General features: G+C 35.3%; 3 protein-coding genes across 3 annotated transcripts; all 3 read right to left on the bottom strand.

Moving 5' to 3' along the window:
• Positions 1-369: 369 nt before the first annotated feature.
• LOC116900261 (olfactory receptor 5M10-like) lies at positions 370-1,317 on the bottom strand. Its single transcript, XM_032902013.1, has one exon. The coding sequence runs from the start codon at positions 1,315-1,317 to the stop codon at positions 370-372; it is 948 nt and encodes a 315-aa protein (XP_032757904.1).
• Positions 1,318-5,149: 3,832 nt separating this feature from the next.
• LOC116900260 (olfactory receptor 1020-like) lies at positions 5,150-6,102 on the bottom strand. Its single transcript, XM_032902011.1, is given in 2 exon segments — positions 5,150-5,181; positions 5,184-6,102. Coding segments are annotated over 2 exon segments (951 nt in total).
• Positions 6,103-19,020: 12,918 nt separating this feature from the next.
• LOC116900259 (olfactory receptor 1020) lies at positions 19,021-19,974 on the bottom strand. The gene has a single exon (XM_032902010.1). It carries the CDS (start codon positions 19,972-19,974, stop codon positions 19,021-19,023), a length of 954 nt encoding a protein of 317 aa, XP_032757901.1.
• Between the last annotated feature and the right edge of the window lie 899 nt (positions 19,975-20,873).

Raw genomic sequence — 20,873 nt, 5'->3', positions numbered from 1 at the left:
ATTTAAAAAAAACTAAAAATTATTTATTCTTTTTTAAACATTCTAAATTTTCAAGCATGTCATCATTCATAGGGTATGGCTTATTTCCATTAAGACATGTTAATTAGAAACTACATTTCATGTAAATTAGGACAATCTTTCTATATGAGATCCTGAAAAGTAAATACAGAGTATTAAAAACATCTTAAAAATTTATAATTTCAACATATAATTTTAGTAAAAAGTATAGCTAGAAGTTGTAGAGTACAAGAGTAAATTAGTTACTATATGTATATGCTGTCATACAAACCATAAGTTTGAAGCACTAACATTTTCCTACAAAGATACAATGTCATCAGAGATGTCTGCTAATAACACATAAACATCTTCCTAAACCATAATTTTCTGACAGAACTTTCCCTTGATCACCTGTTTCATAGCATTGATGACATCCTTATTCCTCAGGCTATAGATCAAAGGGTTTAGCAATGGACTCAAAAAAGTGTAAAACACCGCAATTACTTTGGACTCCTCTACTGACCTCTCTGATGGAGACTTTAAATACATACAGAAAAGGGTTCCATAAAATATGGTGACTGTTGTCATGTGGGAACCACATGTTGAAAAGGCTTTCTGCCTACCTTCTGCAGAACGGATCCTCAAGATGGCTGCAAAAATGTACAGGTAGGAGAAAAGAATGATAGAGAGAGAACTTATGAGAGTGAAGCCAGCAACAACAAACATGGCCATCTTTTTGACATGAGTGTCAGAACAAGCTAGCATGATCAGAGGGGGATCTGCACAGTAAAAGTGGTTGATTTCATGGGAGCCACAGAAAGACAGGTGGAAAGTGAGCAGAGTCTGAGATAGCCCATTCAGGAAGCCAAACACATAAGGAAATGCGACGAGAGAGACACAAACATTCTTGGACATCCTGGTAGTGTAATGCAGAGGGCTGCAAATAGCCACATAGCGGTCCAGAGCCATTGAAGCAAGGATATAAAGTTCAGTGATCACCAGAGCAATGAAGAGGAGACACTGTGTGAAGCATCCAGCATAGGAGATGGTCTTCTGGTCTGAGATGAAACCGTGCAGCATGTTTGGGGTAACATTGGAAGAGTAGCAAATGTCTACAAAGGAGAGGTGTCCAAGGAAGAAGTACATGGGTGTTTGCAGGTGGGAATTGGTCCTGATCAGCACAATCAGACACAGGTTTCCTGTCAGCGTTATAAAGTAAATGACCAGAAACACCACAAAGAGGATCCTCCCCAGTACTGGGCTATCTGTGAGTCCCACAAGAATGAAGTCCATCACTGCAGTATGGTTTAAATATGACATTTTCTTTCACCTTGCAAGTCAAAAGTGACAAGAAATATAAGCAGTGCCTTCTCATCTAAACTGTGTGTTCATTACTGATTTCTTAATGTGTATATGTTGATCTGAAGCCCAATACCTCCTCATCGATTACTTCGAAATGCCTACCTTGAATGCCCAATATACATTTTTTGCTGTTCTGTTTTTTTTCTTTTCATTCCTATTCTTTTTGATCACACAAGCAGACAAGACAACAAACACAACCAATTCTCATTGTATTTCTTTTTCTTTATCACAAATATATGTTTTTTCGTCATAAACAAATGCTTTCATATACATATTCTTCTTAGTAATATCCATGTAAAATGAATTTCCATAATTTTAACATTTGAACTGTATTGAAAAAAATTTTAAATGTATGTCACTTAGTCATTGCTGCCAAGCAAATGGGAAATGAAGGGGTGTGTGTTTTTAGTCTTTGAAGCCACCATATCCTGTACACTTAAAGCCATAATAAAATATGACCATCCAATATATCATGGTACTTTTGACTCACAGTTGTCAATAAGAGAACAAAAAGTTTCTGAAGTTCTGCAGTTTTCTTTTAATAAATTGTATTAATCTTTCAAAATCAAGGAATAATCTCAACCATGATACCAGTTGCTTGCATTTTCAGCACTTGTAGAAGGAAGAGTAGCAATTTCTGGTCAGCCAGGGGATATTTAATCAACATAACAAAATCACGTTTCCAAAGTCCAAACCACCACCACTAGTAACAACAATAAACAATAATCACAAGAGAATTGTTCCCTCTATGTAGGATGTTTATCAATAATTAACATCTATTCACTGAAAATTCCATTTGTGCCAGTATTCAACAATATAAGATTACACCAATTATCAAAACATGTTTCGTACAGAGTGTGTGATGCAGAGCAAAATAGACACTATAAAGCTATGTAATATGTTGTCAGATGAAAATTAATTATGATAAAAACAAGGGTGGAAAGGTTTCAGATGGAAGAGAAAATCTTCCTTAGAGGGAGTAATTGAATGGTCAAAAAGATATTCAAGTAACTAAAATAAAGCCTATCACTGGAGTGTGGAATTTGTGTGTGTGTGTGTGTGTGTGTGTGTGTGTGTGTGTGTGTGTGTGTGTGTGTGTAAAATGTTCTTATATTCTAACTTATCCATAGTTAATTTCTTTCTGGAAGAATCTTAAGGATGGTGTCAATGTCAGTTTGATCTACCATCTAGGACTTCTATGCATATGTGATTTTTTGTGATAAAATTGCCTCAATACTAACTTTCAATATATTTGTTTATTTGCTTCTCATACAAATACAGCAGATACATAAGAGTTCACGTATAATATTGGATAGTTTAGAATATTTATGATATATCTACATATGAATAAAGTGATCTAGAGCAATTGACATTATATTTTCTATAATGACAAATAACAATTTATATATAAACACATGAATATATTTTAGATATCAAATATAGAATTCAACCTACCTGAAAATGCTGACCTATTGCACATCCTAAGAAGTAGGAAGATTTGTAATATATTTTCTTGATTAACTCCCTAAGTGTCTAAAGATACCATTAAAGATCAATTTAAACATTTTTTGATTCTCAAGGGCATAATTTTAATTTGATGCTGTGAGGAGTTGTATTCACCCATGAGGTCAAAATCTAACATATGTAATATGTAAACAACTTCTCTCTCTCAGCATTCGTGTGTTGTTTTAATCTATTAATTTAAATAACAAAAGACATAAATATAGTTATATGATGTTTTGTAAAGTAGTATAAGATTCTACCTAGACTCTCTCAGTTTTCTCTGTACTCACTAAAGAGAAGTCATCCCATAGGATTGAGGAGTAAGATAAGATAAATGACAGTTTTGAGGAAACATTACTGAAAAAAAAAAGTAGGGTACAAAGACAATCTTTTACTTGATACCCATTTCTTGAAATTCATTGAACTCCAATTCTTTTTGTTTTCTTCTAGATAATACTATCTCTACAAATTTAATGTAAAATAGTTTTTCTCTCAGTCAAACAAATCAAATTATCCTTTGAATATTTAGTATTATGATGATGAGAAAAAGAATGCTAATCATTCTCAAATTATATTTCTTCTCTGAAAAATATAATATTGAATTAAATGAAATGGCACAATTCATTTTTAAGCATGTAGAACACAGAAAATTATTTTTTATAACTAAATGGCACGAATGTTATGATAGAAACCAAAAACTTTTTGATTTGATTAAAAGGTTTATAAGACTGCTACTGTTAACCATATCATAAACCATAGCTGAAGAATGCATAAACATAAGGCATAACCTGATATTACTTCTCTGCTAAATGAATAGATTGATAATCTTATCCCTGAGTCCTTATCTTTATATAGATTAGAATATCATTAAATTGTTATTAGGGAATCTTCTTTTTTTACTTGATAGAGATTAAACAGGGACTCGAAGGTGGTCAACATATGAGAATAAAAGTCTGTGAGGTGCTACTCCAAAAGGAAGGTCTATATCACACTCTCTCCCCTCAGGAATCATTGGAGAAGTAAGGGATGAAAAGTTACGAGAGTCAGAGATACTAAGCATCTGTACTTAAATATGATTTATTGGATAGAACAGGACTGTTGCAAAGATGAATTCACAGTGACTGAAGCTGTATTCCACAGACCAGCAATAATTCAAGCCAACTCTACTTATTCTGTGAAAGACAAGAAATATCACTAAGACACTGTAGTTCCGGTTAATTTTTAAATTATAGGAAAAAATGTATAATTGTGATTTTAATGTGGATTATTCCAGAGGTAAAGAAATAAAGTACACAGATATGTCAGGAATAATTCATGTACATCTGTAAGAATATGTCTATGATGATCTGAAAGTGTATGTATTATATATCTTTATTTTTTATTGAAGTAAAAAATAAATCTTGGTTAAGTGAAAAAATTAGACATTAAAGGATATTAGAAGACTATGAAAGGTTGCCTAGATAAGGTAAATTGTCAACAATTCTCTCTAAATTTATTTTCAGAGATATGACAGTATTTTTTTGGATCATACAGGATAGTAATGTTTTTCTTCATGGTCTAAGGTGGTTGATATGTTTTAAAGAAGCATTGATGAGGAAGTTACTCAGTTCTATATCTTCACAATATCTACTTCAGTGTGGCATATTAACATAGCTGTTAGTTGTCACATTGTTCCAACATTGATCTTCTCCTACATCAATGAACAACATAATACTCACTCATATTATTTCACAAATTTTTACAAGAACCTCTTGATATTCTGGAGGGAATAGAGATAAAACTTTCAATTCTGTCTTCAACATGTTTTAAATAATTTAAGAAAACCAAATATTTCCACATTATTGCTACAGTTCCCATTCTATAGTAACATTTGGTAAAAGTGTTTGTATTACATATTTTATTCTTTAGATTAATATGAGAAAATAGAATTAATATTGGTAATCAATGTCTAGTAAACTAGTCAAATGTGCCTATCATGGAGGAATGATTTATTTCTCATATACTATATATTTGTGCAACTCAAAATCAAAGCTATTTTCCACATAGACATTGACTATACAAAAAAAATTGCCTTGGCAAGATAGTTCATTCTCTGAAACACAGAACAACATTTACCTAACATATGTACTTGTGGGTTCAATAGGCATATTTATGACATGGAGGTGATGAAGAAGCATGTTTAATGATAATACATAAACTTGAACATGTTGAAACAACTGAAGATATCAGATATCCTTTTTAAAATGTCTATTATATTGTGCATAACAAAAGAATGGAAAACATAGCCTTATAGAATGTGTTTCTGTATGATTTTTTTACTGCCTCTTTCACATCTTTATTTTTTAAACTGTAGATGAGAGGATTAAGCATGGGGATCACTACTGTATAAAACACAGAGACGACCTTGTCTTGCTCCATAGAGTAGCTAGTAGTAGGTCGCAAGTACATAAAGAGAATTGAACCAAAGAAGATAGTAACAGCCATCAGATGTGAGGAGCAGGTGGAGAAGGCTTTGTGTCTTCCCTCTGCAGAAGACATTTTCAATATGGCAATGAGGATGCACAGGTAAGAAATGAGAACAATGAGAACACAGATGAGAACAGTAAAACTGGAAAAAACCATGATCACAATGCCATTGGTATGAATGTCAGAGCAAGAGAGTTTGAGTAGGGGTGGTGTGTCACAATAGAAATGATTGATCTTATTAGAGCCACAAAAGGACAGTCGGAAAGTCATTCCTGTGTGGATGGCTGCATTGCCAAAGCCTGCTAGAAATGAAGTAGACACCAACATGAAACAAATTCTCCCAGACATGAGAACTGGGTATAGCAGGGGATTCCAGATGGCCGCATAGCGGTCATAGGCCATCATGGCTAACAGGAAGCATTCAGTTCCCAAGAAAGAGCCAAAGAAGAAGAACTGGGCAGCACAGCCATTGAAAGAAATGCCCTTATCTTCAGCCATGAGGTTCAGCAGCATTTTAGGGGTGACTGTAGATGAAGAAGAGGCATCAACAAAAGAAAGGCTGCTAAGAAAAAAGTACATAGGTGTGTGCAGACAGCGGTCGATCTTAATCAGGGCCATCATGCCTAAATTACCCACCAGTGTCACGATGTAGATGATCAGAAACAATATAAAGAGGAAATGTTGTAGGTCTGGATTGTCTGAGAGGCCCAGAAGGATAAATTCTGTCACTTTTGTGTCATTTTTATCGTGGATTCCTTTTACAGTTCTGACCATCTGTGTTACAAAAATAAAAGAAGTTACAGCATTCCATTTGGCTAGATGACAATGTCATACTTACATATATATATATACTAACGTAACATATATATCACATATAAATATTAAATAGTGAAAAGTGAGATCAGTGAAATTTTAATGTGTATGATATTAAGTCAAAAACATTGTTTGAATATTGTATGTCAGCTCCTAAGTACCTTGAGACAAGTACCTTATTTTCCACTAACTTCGACTACATTTTCTATCATTTGTGCATTAATTACAGCATATCATTATTTGGTATTATGTCTACTATGATTATAATTAAGCATTTATTTCTGGAGAAAATTAACATATTTTTAAAGCACAGAGTGTTCCTTCACAGTCCTAGTGGAAGAATGAAAAATAATAATATTTGTAAAAAACAATAATCAATAGCAAGAAAGGCAGCAATTATCTTTAAATTAAATATTGGATTTGTGAAGTAGGGAATTTTTAGAAAGCCAAGGAAAAAAGAATGAAAATAGCCTGATACAGCCAATAGGTTTTCAATAACATCTTAAATTTAGAGAATTATCAACTGTACAATCTTAGCCTGTTAGTACCTAGAATTTTATTAATTGGATAATCATATTATAAAATTAATAGAAAATCTAGATCCAAAAGAACTGAAAAAATCTCTAAGATGTAGAAGTCTATAGTTGAGAATTGCAGAACTATAACAGACCCTATTATAAGTCAAGCTGAGGATATTATTATGTACTCAATATCTCTATGATGAAAAATGAAACAGCTGCATGTTTTCTACTTAATGAATAAGCCGTGAGAAGAGAAGATAGGTATTAACCTTAACCCCATTTATATGTTATACAAAATGTATGTATAATACTCACTCATTATGTATGTTATTCTCACTCATTGTGCCTTAGACTATACAATTTTACACTTTAATTTTCAGTAAAAAACAAATATGATGATGATGATGATTTTTACTGAATAGTAAAACACAAAACACCAGAGATAATATAAAGATCTTTCTAGCAATACATCGGGTTAATAGAACAACTTAATAATTTGAAATTTAAATGAAAAAAGTCAGGCTACTCATGCAAATAGCATGGAGAAGGATAAAGTACTAGAAGTAAAGGTAAAGCTCATCTATATCATTCTAGTCATTAAAATTAAATGAAACATCTGTTTCCTTCCATTAAAATTAAAACTTAGAAAGCAATAGCCACCAGTACATTGTTTCAATTGTAACCAAATAGAATATTACTAATATTTTAACAACCTGTATTAAAGTAAGTATAAACACATTTTTAACAATATGAAACAAAGCACTTGATTCTCCATCACCCACAGGAGATGGAAAATTCAAAGAATAGAACATACTCTGCTCTACTCTAACTAGTTTCTATTATGTCAAGATCCTAAGACCTAACATAACTTTTTATTTCCATTGAGGAGTATTACGTCTGAGCCTACAGTTCTACATGAGTCTCCATTCAAGTCAGTGGTGAAGATTTAGTAGAAGTTGTACAAAGCCTTTGCTTATTATCATCTTCATGTGTTAAAGTCAAAGAAATATGGGGCATTCACTTTCAGTGTTGCATCCTAAGGTATAACATACGTGCAACAAAACTTTCCTCTTTTCAACATCATATTACACTACACCTATAGATCACTGATATACATGGATGGGCTCTTTCTTGGAGTGATAGTCACCTGTGAACTTCAATAATAATGTCAGAAGCAAGAAAGAATGCATCTTTCTGTTTTCTCATTCCAACACCACCTCTGAGAGTCAAATATAATAAAAGCAAATGAATTAATAAAATACCCCAGATGTGGTAAACGTACAAAAAGGAACAAATACTAGGAAACTTCATATATTTAATGTGCAAAATTTTAATAACTCCCTGCACCTTACAGGCTTGCTAAGTGTTCATTGTGCTATTTTATTTAAGACTCAGGAGATTGAACAGTGTTACCTCCCTTTTGTAGAGAAGAAATTTAACTTATGAATCATCAACTCGCTGGGAATAACCAACTTCATCTTGATGGGTAGATTCTACATGCATACTCAGTCTCATTCTGCTAACATTTGTGATCATTCAAAATGTCAATGACTAATGTCAGCACTTGTACAAAGAACACCCCATAGTTAATTCTCAGAGCTTCCATAACCCTCTAGATAATATTTAGAGTTACAGTAAAATTTGACATATTTTTTGACAAAATCATATAATTAAAGTTGCTGAAAATACTTTGTTAGGATTCCCAATATTGAATAACCTTTCATTACCCAAACATGAGTTGTCTCTCATAGCATGAACAGCAAGCTTCCCCCTCAAGTATTTTATGTATTAGTTTTTTTTCTGTTTCTCTGCAATATTCATCTTCATGATGTTCTCAGTCAAACTGCTATCCAAAGATGATTTCTTGTTTTAAATTTCCAAGATTTTTTTAAAAATAGCTGTAAGATTTCCGTAGCTGATTCTTGAAATTTAAAAAAAAAAAAAAGCTCTTACTTATGCTAGGCACACTGACACTCACCTTAAATCCAAGCAATTGGGAGGCAGAAGCAGGCATAGCTCTGTGAGTTTGAGTCTAGGCTGGTCTACATAGAGATTTCCAAGACAGCTATGGCTACATAGATAGACTCTGTCTCAAAAGGGCTCTATATCATAGCCTTTATACTGTTTTATCTTTGCAGATAATCTAAAGTATTTTAGTAAGGAAAATGTGTGTAACATTTATATTGCTCAAGGCTATTGATACCCTGTCAGTGAGTAACTTAAATACATAAGATTGTAAATTTTTTTCATATCAAGAAGCCAAAAGACTAAACATCTTTACATTGTTTCATTACCATTTGCAATTCACTGATTGTGATTAGGTCTGTGTGCCTCATTTTCTTTCTTGCCCAAATTCCTCCACATCATCAACAACAAATTAGATAAAAAGCATAAGTCCATTTTTAAGCAAGGCATGCTCTTTGATTAAAAAAAAAATAGTGATTCAGACAAATTTAAGAGACTGTCCAGTACAAGGATAGGATACAATCCTTTTCTCTGTACTCAACAGGTACTCAATTCTGTCTTTCACTTACCATATCAGAATACAGTACCTTTGAAAATGCAGTATCACTAATAAGGCGTTCAGAATGGTGAGCAATTCTCACCCCTTAGAGTCTTAGGAAAGACTAGACTATTCTTATTCATTTAAGTAGGATATACTTGATCTTCTTTCATCTCTAGGGACTCCATCTCCTATGTGCCTCATTGTAATCTATTGCTTTTCCCTGATGAGATTAAGAAAATCTCAATTCTCTTTCATATTGTTTTGCTTTACTCATAGGGTACCAAAGTCCAATGTTGAATAATCTGGGGTTCTGAATTCATAACCTCCTATTCACTATCTGTTTTTTGTTTGTTTGCTTGTTTGCTTGTTTGCTTGTTTGTTTTTGGTTTTGGTTTTTTTTTGTTGTTGTTGTTGTTGTTTTGGTGATGACTAGAGCTGCTGTGATTAGGAATAATGAGTCCTCAGAATGTTGGGGTGCTGCCATCTTTGTTCTCCTTCCTGAGGTTAGGAATGTAAGTTGTATAGGTACTAATTACAGAATAGCATGGTGGGAACTGCCAAGTAGTTGAGAAGAAGGATGCGTACACTTGAGTTCTGGCCCTTCAGTCACAAACTGAGTCTTTATTCCCTTTTCCCCTAAACATCTCCATTTTTCTTCCTTACATCATAGGTGACTTCAGAAATCTAATAATGTAAGTGAGGTGACACATTCAGTCCATATTGATCACAAATATCTTAGAAACTCCATAGGCATAATTCTCCCTCTTTTCTGAGTAATAAACAACCATCAACTTACTTTTTCTAGACTGACACCATTAAGATTTATACTATCCAAATACTCCTTCCCTACATATGACATGAATATAAAATATATTTATCAAAATAAAATGATGAGTGCATTGATAGTGCTGTTTGTGGAGGTTTGTAAAGGGAGAGGGAGGTGATAAGGTTGATTGCAATTCTAATTAAAAATACATTTTAAAAAGAAAATAACTGGCCCTGAGAAGACTGACATCCCAGGGTAATTATCATTCTCCTGCTGCCTCTCTGCCACCTCCACCAGACTCCTGAACCACACAGGTAAACTTCCCTTCCCCCACCCATTTTCTTTGCTCTTTGAGTTCTGTGGGCCAAGGCAAACTGCACTGAGTAGCTTGCCATCCCAGAGGGGCTTCCGTTCTCCTGCTGCCTCTCCTCTACCTTCACCAAACTCCTAAAAGTACAGGTAGGTTTCCTTTCCTTGATCCATTTTCCTGTTGATTAAACACTCTGGTCCAAGTCAAGCTGCTTTGAGCAGGCTGCCATCCCAGGGGGGGTCTCCATTCTCTCACTGCCCCTCCCCCATCCCTCTATAAGACCTGAGACCATGAGCCATACAGATTATCTTCCCTTCCCTTATCCATATATCCTACTCTACCTGAGCCCCATCATCCTTCAAGTCTGCAACGCCACCTGAACCCATGACAGATAGGCCTGCATGGTCCCCTTGACAGCCTACCTGTCTCACAGAAGGTCTGCCATAACTATGAACATAGATGAAACCCCCACCACAACCCTATTGCAGCTGGGATCCTCAAAGACCAGCAAACATGGGATCTATCCCGCTCTCCCTAAGCAACCTGTCTTCCTTCTGGTCTACACCTACGCCTGAAAGCTTGTCAGAATGTAATTTGGCACCCAGTTTACCTACCATAGTGAGCCCTAGCTACCCTAACACACCTGAAGTGCAAGATTCTGACTTAAAAATTCCATATCATGAAGATGATAGAAGTATTAAAGGATGTGAATAGCTCCCTTAAAGAAACATGGAAAACACAGGCAAATACGTAGAAGTAAATAAAGAGTAAACAAATCCCTTAAATAAAGGAAAATATAATCAAACAGGAGAAGGAATTGAACAAAATGATCCAAGAACTAAAAATGGTAACAGAAAAAAAAGGAAAAATGAAATCACAAATGGGGGCAACACTGCAAGTAGACAACTTAGGAAAGAGAACAGAATTTATAAATGCAAACATCATTAACAAAATTCAATAGATGGAAGAGAGATGCTCAGTCATAGAAAATACCTTAGAAGATATAACAACATTGATCAAAGAAAATACAAAGTGTAAAAAGTTCATAAAAAATTATCCAGAAAATTTGGGACATAATGAAAAGACCAAATCTAAGAATAATACAAATAAAAGTGGGTGAAGTTTTCTATTGCAAAGGGCCAAAAAATATCTCCAAAATCATAGAAGAAAACGTCCCTAACCTAATGAAAGAGATGGATATAAACATGCAAGAAGTCTATATAACAACAAATAGATTAAACAAGAAAATAACCCCCTGCTAAATAATAATAAAACCATTAAATGTACAGAACAAAAGAAGAATATTAAAATCGGTAAGGCCAAGGTAGAACTATAAGAATTATACTAGTTTTCTCAAAAGACACTAAAAGCCAGAAAACCTAAAGCAGATGTCATGTAGACACTAAGAAATCACAGATGCCTGGCCAGGCTATTATACCCAGCAAAACTCTTAATTACCAGAGATGGAAAAACAAAGATATTCCATGACAAAACCAAATTTAAACAATATCTTTCTACTAGTACAGCGATACAAAGGATACTAGAAAGAACATAAGGAGGGTAACTGTACCCAAGACACATAAAATTAAGCACCTCACAACAAACCCAGAAGAGAGAATTGCAAACACATAATACCACCTACAACAACAAAAAAATATCAGGAACTAATAATCAATGGTCTTTAATATCCCTCAACATCAATGGACTCAGTTTCCAGTGAAAAGACACAGGATAAAAGAATGGATACATGAACAAGATTCATCATTATTGAGATTACAAGAAACACCTCAGCCGTAAAGACAGAAACTACCTCAGAGTAATGGGTTGGTAAAAAGTTATTCAAGCAAACCATAACAAGAAACAAACTAGAGTCACCATTATAATATCAAATAACAGAGACTTTCAATCAAAAGTAATCAAAAGAGATGGGGAAGGACACTTCATACTCATCAAAGAAAAATCCAACAAGATGAAGTCTCGGTACTGACCATCTATGCCCCAAATGCAAGAACACCCACATTTATAAAAGAAACTTTGCTAAAGCTCAAAACATACATTCAACCTCACACAATAATAGTGGAGGACTCTAAGCAATGAACAGATCATGGAAACAGAAACTAAACAGAGACACAATGAATCTAACAGAAGTTATGCACCAAATGGATTTAACACATATTTACAGAACATTTCATCCCTAAACAAAAGGAGATACCTTTTTCATCATCTCAAGGAATCTTTTCCAAAACTGACCATATACCCAGACACAAAAGAAGCCTCTCAACAGACACCAGAAGATTGAAATAACCCCATATATTCTATCAGATGACCCCAAATTATGGCTGGGGTCAATAACAACAAAAGCAACATAAAACCCACTTATTCATGAAAACTGAACAACTATGTCCTGATTGATAAGGGAATGAGTAAAGAAAGAAATCAAAGACTTTATAGAATTCAATGAAAATGAAGACACATATAGCCAAACTTATAGGACACAATGAAAGCAGTCTTAAGAGGAAAACACACAGCACTAAGAGACTTCATAAAGAAATTGGAGAGATCCCTATACAAGCAACTCAACAGCATACCTGAAAGCTTTAAAAAGGAAAGAAGGAAACACACCAAGAGGAGTAGAGAACAAGAAATAGGCAAACTCTGGGCTGAAATCAACCAGTAAGAAAAACAGAGTGATAAAAAGAATCATTACCAAGAGCTAATACTTTGAGAAAATCAACAAGATAGATAAACCCTTAGCCAAAGTAATTAAAGGGCATGCAAACAGTATCCAAATTACCAAAAAAATAGAAAAGAAAAGGGAAACATAACAACAGAAACATGAAATTCAAAACATCATCAGAACCTACTATACTCAACAAAAATGGAAAGTCTAGATGAATTAGATGATTTTCTAGACAGGTGCAATATACCAACGTTAAACCACAATTAGGTAAACTATCTAAATAATCTCATAACTTCTAAGGAAATAGAAATGGACATTAAAAACATCCTAAACAAACAAATGAACAAACAAAAAAGCCCAGGGCCAGATGATTCTAGAGAAGTATTCCACCAGACCTTCAAAGAAGAGCTAATATGTATATTCCTCCAACTCTTTCCCAAAATAGAAACAGAAGAAACACTACCTAATTTATTCTTTAAAGGCACAATGACTATGGTATGAAAACCACACAAAGACCTAGGGAAAAAAGAAAATTTAAGATCAATCAATAGAAATACTCAATAAAATAGTCACAAACCAAATCCAAGAACACATAAAAACCATAATTCACCATGATCAAGTAGGCTTCATCCCAGGGAAAAAGGATAGATCAAACTAGAAAATCCATTAACATAATTCACTATATAAACAAACTCAAAAAACTTACATGATCATTTCATTAGACACTGAAAAAGACTTTGAAAAATACAGCACCCTTCATGCTAAAAGCTTTGGCGATATCAGGGATTCATAGCACATACCTAAACATAATAAAGCAATGCACAGCAAAACATCAGCCAACATAGAATTAAATGGATTAAAATGTGAAGCAATCTCAGTAAAATTAAGGACAACACAAGGCTGCCCACTCTCTCCCTATCTATTCAGTATAATACTTGAACTTCTAGTTATGGCATTTAGACAACAAAAGAAGATCAAGGGAACATAAGTTGGAAAAGAAGAAGTCAAGGTATCACTACTTGAAGATGATATGGTAGTATATATAAGTGACCCCAAAAATTCTACCAGAGAATTACTATAGCTGATAAAGAACTTCAGCAAAGTAGCCAAAATTAACTCAAACAAATCAATAGCCTTTCTTTATACAAATGGTAAACAGGCTGAGAAAGAAATTAGGGAAACAAATCACTTCACAATAGCCATAAATCATATAAAATATCTTGGTGTAACTCTTACCAAGTAAGTCAAAGATCTGTATGACAAGAACTTCATGTCCCTGTTAATAAGAATTAGAATAAGATCTCAGAAAGAGGAAAGATCTCCCATGCTCATAGCTCAGGATTAGCATAGTAAAACTAGACATTTTACCAAAATCATTCTACACAGTCAGTGCAATCCCTATCAAAATTCCAACACAATTCTTCACAGACATGAAAAGAGCAATTATCCACTTCATATAGAAACACAAAAAACACAGGAGAGCCAAACAATTCTCAAAAGTAAAAGAACTTCTGAGGAATCACTTTCCCTGACCTCAAAAAGATACACCTAACATTTGAGAGACTTGAGACCCTAGAAAATGGGGATTCGTGGTCTTTGACAAATAAGCCAAAGCCATACATTGGAGAAAAGAAAGTCTCTTCAACAAATTGTGCTGGCCTAACTGGCAGTCTTCTTATACAAGAATGCACATTGATCCATATTTATAACCTTGTAAAAACTCAAGTCCAAGTGGATCAAAAACCTAAACATAAACCCAGATACTCTAAAACTAATAGAAAGGGGAAATGGCTTCAAAAGAATTGGCATAGGGAAACATTTCCTGAACAGAACATCAATGGCTCAGGCTCTAAGATCCAAAATTGACAAAGGGGACCTCATGAAACAGAAAACTTCTGTCACTGTCAGTAGGACAAAATGGTAACCTACAAATTTAAAAAAGTTCTTCACTAACCCTACATAGAAGACGAATATCCAAAGCATATAAAGAGCCAAAGTTAGACTCCAAAAACAAAACAAACAAAAACAAATAATCAAATTTAAAAATGGACTGGCCTCTAAAAGACCCAACAAGTAGCTCAAAGAGTCAGAAGCTGCTAACCTCTCAGGTTAAATTAGAGAAAAGCTAGGGAAAGCTGAGGGCAGCCCTGTAGGAGGACCAGCAACTCAGCAACTCAACTAAGCTGGACTCCTGAGATCTCTCAGACACTGGATCACCAATCAGGCAATATACACCAATATACACCAGCTGAGATGAGGCCTCCAACACAAACACAGCAGAGGACTCCCAGGTCTGGGTTCAATCAGAGAAGATGCACCTAACCCTCAAGAGAATGGACGCCTGAGGAAGTTTAGAGGTCTGATGGGATGGGGACATCCTTGTGGAGACTGGGGGTGGGGGTGGGGAGGAGGTATGGAATGTGAAACAGTCAGGTGTTAGACTGGGAGGGGAATAAAATCTGGAGTATAAAAATAAATGAATCAAAAATTTTTTTAAATGGGGTAGAGAGCTAACAGAGAATTCTCAACAGAGGACTCTTTCATGGCCCAGAAGCACTTTAAGAAATGTTCAGAGTCCTTCTTCATCAGGGAAATACAGATCAAAATGAGCATGTGCTTCCACATTATACCAATCAGAATGGCTAAGATCAAAAACTCAGGTGACAGCACATGTTGGGGAGAATGTGGAGAAAGAGAAATATTCCTCCATTGCTAGTAGTGTTGCAAACTGGTACAACCACTGTGGAAATCAGTTCCTCAGATAATTGAACATAACTTCATGAGGATCCAGCTATACCACTCCTGGGCATATATCCAAAAGATGTTCCAACATATAACAAGGATACATGCTCCACTATGTTCATAGCAGCCTTACTTGTGATAACCAGAAGCTAGAAACAATCCAGATGTCCCTCAACTGAGGAATGGATACAGAAAATGTGGTTCATTTACATAATAGAGTACTACTCGGCTATTTTAAACGAGGACATCATGAGTTTTGCAGGCAAAAGAATGGAACTAGAAAATATCATCCTGACTGAGACAACCCAAATCCAAAAATGATATGCATGCACTTTAGTCACTGATAATTGAATATTAGCCAAAAATTACAGAATACACATAATACAACTCTAGGACCCTAAGAAATTTAACAAGAAGGAAGACTCAAGTAAGGGTGCTTCAATTTCACTAAGAAGTACAAAATAATTATGTGAGACAGAAGGAAAGAGGTGCCTAAGTGGAAGAGGGAAGGCTGAAAAGGAAAAAGGGACCAGATCAGGTATGGAGAGAGAGAGGAGTAAAGTCCAGAGAGCCAAGAGAATAAATATAAATATGTAGCTGCAAGGGTTTTGGGTGGGCTCTCTAGAAAATCCCAGAGAACTGGGATATGGAAGGCTCCCAAAATTCAATGTGGATGACTTTAGCAGAAACAGGTCTTCTCTTTTGTATTTTTTTATTTTTTGGATATTTTATGTACTTAAATTTCAAATGTTATCCCCCTTCTCCCATCTCAAATCCCCTTTTTCCCCTCCCCCTTCCTCCATGAAAATGCTTCCACTCCTACCCACACACTCTGACCTCAACACTCTGTCACTCCCCTACGCTGGGGAAAGTAGCCTTCACAGTAACGAGGGCTTCTTCTATTGATGCCAGACAATGCTATCCTCTGCTATATATGCAACTGGAGCCATAGGTTCCTCCATATGTACTCTTTGGTTGGTGGATAAGTTCCTGGGAGCTCTGGGGGTCTGGTAGGTTGATGTTATTTTTTCCTGTGGGGTTGCAATCCCCTTCAACTCCTTCATTTCTTCCCCTAACTCTTCCATTGGCGTCCCCGTGCTCAGTTCAGTGGTTGGCTGTGAGGATCTGCATCTATGTTAGTCAAGTGCTGGAAGAGCTTCTCAGAGAAGAGCTACACCAGGCTCCTGTCTGCAAGCTCTTCTTGGTATCAGCAATAGTGTTCTGGTTTGGTGTCTGCAGGTGGGATGGGTCCCAATGTTGGGACAGTCTTTGTATGGCCTTTCCTTCAGTCTTTGCTTCATTTTTTGTCCTGAATTTCCTTTTAATAGGAAAAATCCTGGGTTAAAGATTTTGAGATGGGTGGATGGCCCCATTCCTTAACTGGGAGGCAATGTCTATCTACTGGGCATGGTCTCTTCAGGTTCTATTTCCACACTGTTAGGTATTTCGGCTAATGTCATCCCCACTGGGTCCTGTGAGCCTCTCCCTTCACTGGCATCTGGGACTTTCTAGTGGTTCTTCTACCACCACCATCCCACATGCCCTAATGCTACATATTTCTATTCATTCTCCTGGACCTCTGGACTTCTCTCCTGTCTCTCCCTATACTTGATCTTGTCCCTTTTTCCTTTCCCTCTCCCATTTCCCACCCAGGTACCTCCCTCCCTCTGTCTCCCGTGATTATTTTGTTTCCCCTTAAATGAGACCAAAGCATCTACACTTTAGCCTTCTTTCTCATGCACAGCAGCCTTGTTATATTAGCTAGAAGCTACAAACAATCCAGACATCCTCAATAAAAGAGTGAATACAGAAAATGTGTTACATTTACACAATGGAATACTACTCAGCTTTTAAAAATGATGAGGTCACAAATTTTGCAGGCAAATGGATAGAACTAGGAAGTATAATCCTGACTGAGATAAGACAGACCTAAAAGGACATACATGCTATGTACTCAATGATAAGTGGATATTAGACCAAAAGTTCCAAATACCCAGGATACAACTTGCATACCGTAAACTAGTCTTCTTCCTTGAGGAGATAAGAGAAGGAGTAGATGTCTTATAAATTTAACAAAAGGACCGGGGTTTTATTCATAGCTGAGTGTCCTATGAAGTGTATACCTTTTGTATTTATGCCAAAATTAATCTAACCTATTAAGTTAATGCAATCAGCAAACTTTGAGTTCAATACAAGGGGCTTGTTTATAAAATGGGTAATAAGGAAACTGACCCTTAAACATAATTTAAAAGATACAATTAGAAAAACAAAATATTATTGTTAGAAGAGAAGGAGGGTATTTACAGTTTTCTCATCTTACAATATGCAGCTATTTCTTCTGATTGTCAAAACAAATTTAGTTCCCACCATACTCCACACACACACACACACACACACACACACACACACACACACACACACACACAAACCTTACTTAGGAGAAACAATTTAATTTGACAAATATTTATTAAAAACTATCTGAATGTTTTAGGCAGTATAATAACAGATAAAACACTGTGATTCTCACTTGAAAAACAGTAATAAATGAATTGACAAATTGAACAATTGCTTATTTTTGCTCTATCCCTTAATTAATGTAATACCTGCCAAGATTCCTTGTTGTGTTTCATTTAAAATGGTTGAATACAGAATGCATGGAGCATGCTGCTCTCTACAGCCATTCAGTGCTGTGCAGATCACTCAAAGTGTTCAATGTTTGCCTTAGTTGTAGGCATTTGAGCAAATGACAATCCTCTTCTAACTTCCATGATTGGAACTGTGCCCTGCTAGAAAAATTGCCTAACTTCAAAAGATGAATATTCCTACTACCAAACTGCAGATAAACAGGCCATTGTGGAAGTAGAGTTTAAGACAAGAAAGAAGTACCAAAGCATAATTCTTTATGTATTCATCATGTTCCATCCTGTCTGTCTAATTCTGCTTTCTCCTGATAATATAACCCATTAACCATTCTGAAAACATCCCTTTGTCTCAAAGATAATCTAAGAAGCCAATATTAATACATAAGAGAAAGAGATCTCAGATACACATATAATATAAATGCAAGTATGTATATGCATACATACATATTGAAGGAAATTGAGTTACTGCAATTACCTAAATATATAACCTGAAACTGAAGCACATGCCAAATAATTTCCATAGCCACACCTCCTCAAGTACTGTTTTGATTCAACAAAGTGCCCAGGTAGACATGTATATGACATGAGAAAACTAAGATAAGTATTATCTGAAATCATCAATTCTACGCCAGAGAAGATTGTAAGCAAGTATGTTATAAAACATTTAAAAATATAATACAATCAGCACAGGGCAAAAACACATACCCTGGCCTCAAAGCACACAATTCTGTAAGATTTTCTTCACTGCTTTCTTAACATCTTTATTTTTTAAACTATAGATGAGAGGATTAAGCATCGGAATCACTACTGTATAAAACACAGAGACAACTTTGTCCTGCTGCATAGAGTAGCTAGAGGTAGGACGCAAGTACATGAAAAGAATTGTTCCAAAGAAGATGGTGACAGCCATGAGGTGGGAGGCACAGGTGGAGAAGGCTTTGTGTCTTCCCTCTGCAGAAGGCATCTTCAATATGGCAATGAGGATGCACAGATATGAAATGAGAACAATCAGAACACAGCTGATGACATTGAAACTAGAGAAGGCCATGATCACAATGCCATTAATGCGAGTGTCAGAGCAAGAGAGTTTGAGCAAGGGTGGTGTGTCACAATAGAAATGATTGATCTTATTAGAGCCACAAAAGGACAGTCTGAAAGTCATCCCTGTGTGGATGGCTGCATTGCCAAAGCCTGCTAGAAATGAAGTAGACACCAACATGAAACAAATTCTCCCAGACATGAGAACTGGGTATAGCAGGGGATTCCAGATGGCCGCATAGCGGTCGTAGGCCATCATCGCTAACAGGAAGCATTCAGTTCCCAAGAAAGAGCCAAAGAAGAAGAACTGGGTAGCACAGCCATTGAAAGAAATGCCCTTATCCTCAGCCATGAGGTTTACTAGCATCTTAGGGGTGACAGAAGAAGAATAAGAGGCATCAACAAATGAAAGACTGCTGAGAAAGAAATACATAGGTGTGTGCAGACTGCGGTCGATCTTAATCAGGGCCATCATGCCCAAATTACCCACCAGTGTCACCATGTAGATGACCAGAAACAATGCAAAGAGGATACATTGTAGGTCTGGATTGTCTGAGAGGCCCAAAAGGATAAATTCTGTCACTTCTGTGTCATTTTTATCTTGGTCTCCTTTTAGAGTTCTCACCATCTGTGCTGCAACACAAGAATTGTTAGAACATTGAATTAGTTTCTATGACTGTAGAGAGTAGATGATATAAAGACTAATGAATGTAACAAAAAACCACAAATACACACATAAATTTTTGATACACACAAATACTTACAGAAGAGTGAAATATTAAGATCAGAGTCAAAAGTATTTTCTCTGACTTAACTGTCTTTATTATTAATGATTAACAAAACAATAAATATTTATACATACAACTGAAGAAACATGGCACATGTTACTTAACTTACTAACTTCTCTTTCTTAGTACATCTAAAGTAACTTAAAATATTAAAAGATAACAAAGTGAGTCATATGTAGCAAGAAGTTCTTGAGGTAATTCACATTTTATGACCAATAAAATAAATTGAGATTATCCTAATACAGACATGAGATTTATGTCAACTAACCATCAGGAAAGTTCAGTAATCAACTCTAATGATTAGAGAACCAGAGTGTAGGATGTGTAAGCATTCATGATAAAAAAATGTAAGCAGCCAATGAAGTTCAAAGGTTTTACTCAGTCACAAGACCACAAAAGAACTGTTATAAAGCAGGTAAACTATGAATAAGACTTATGTACTAGATCACTCAAGCTTGCAGGAAGGATTTCCAATAATTTTACTATAATAAAAGATAAATGTGTGAATATACACATATATAATTCTAAAACTGCTTTAACAGTTACATGAATGTAAACATTATAAAAATAAGTAGTTAAAACAAATTTAGTTAACAATACTAACAACATGATAGGGCCAGAACACATAGTATTGTAGAAGAGCCTGTGACAATAGTAATTAAAGAATAGTCTAATGTTATAAAGTATAACTTAAAATCATCTTAAACCCTACAACATAAATTGAAGTCAAATGGAAGAG

Source organism: Rattus rattus, chromosome 5 (genome assembly GCF_011064425.1).
Source record: "Rattus rattus isolate New Zealand chromosome 5, Rrattus_CSIRO_v1, whole genome shotgun sequence".
Lineage (NCBI taxonomy): Eukaryota > Metazoa > Chordata > Mammalia > Rodentia > Muridae > Rattus > Rattus rattus.
The sequence above is the reverse complement of the archived record's forward strand: the minus strand, read 5'-3'. Positions and strand labels throughout refer to the sequence as shown.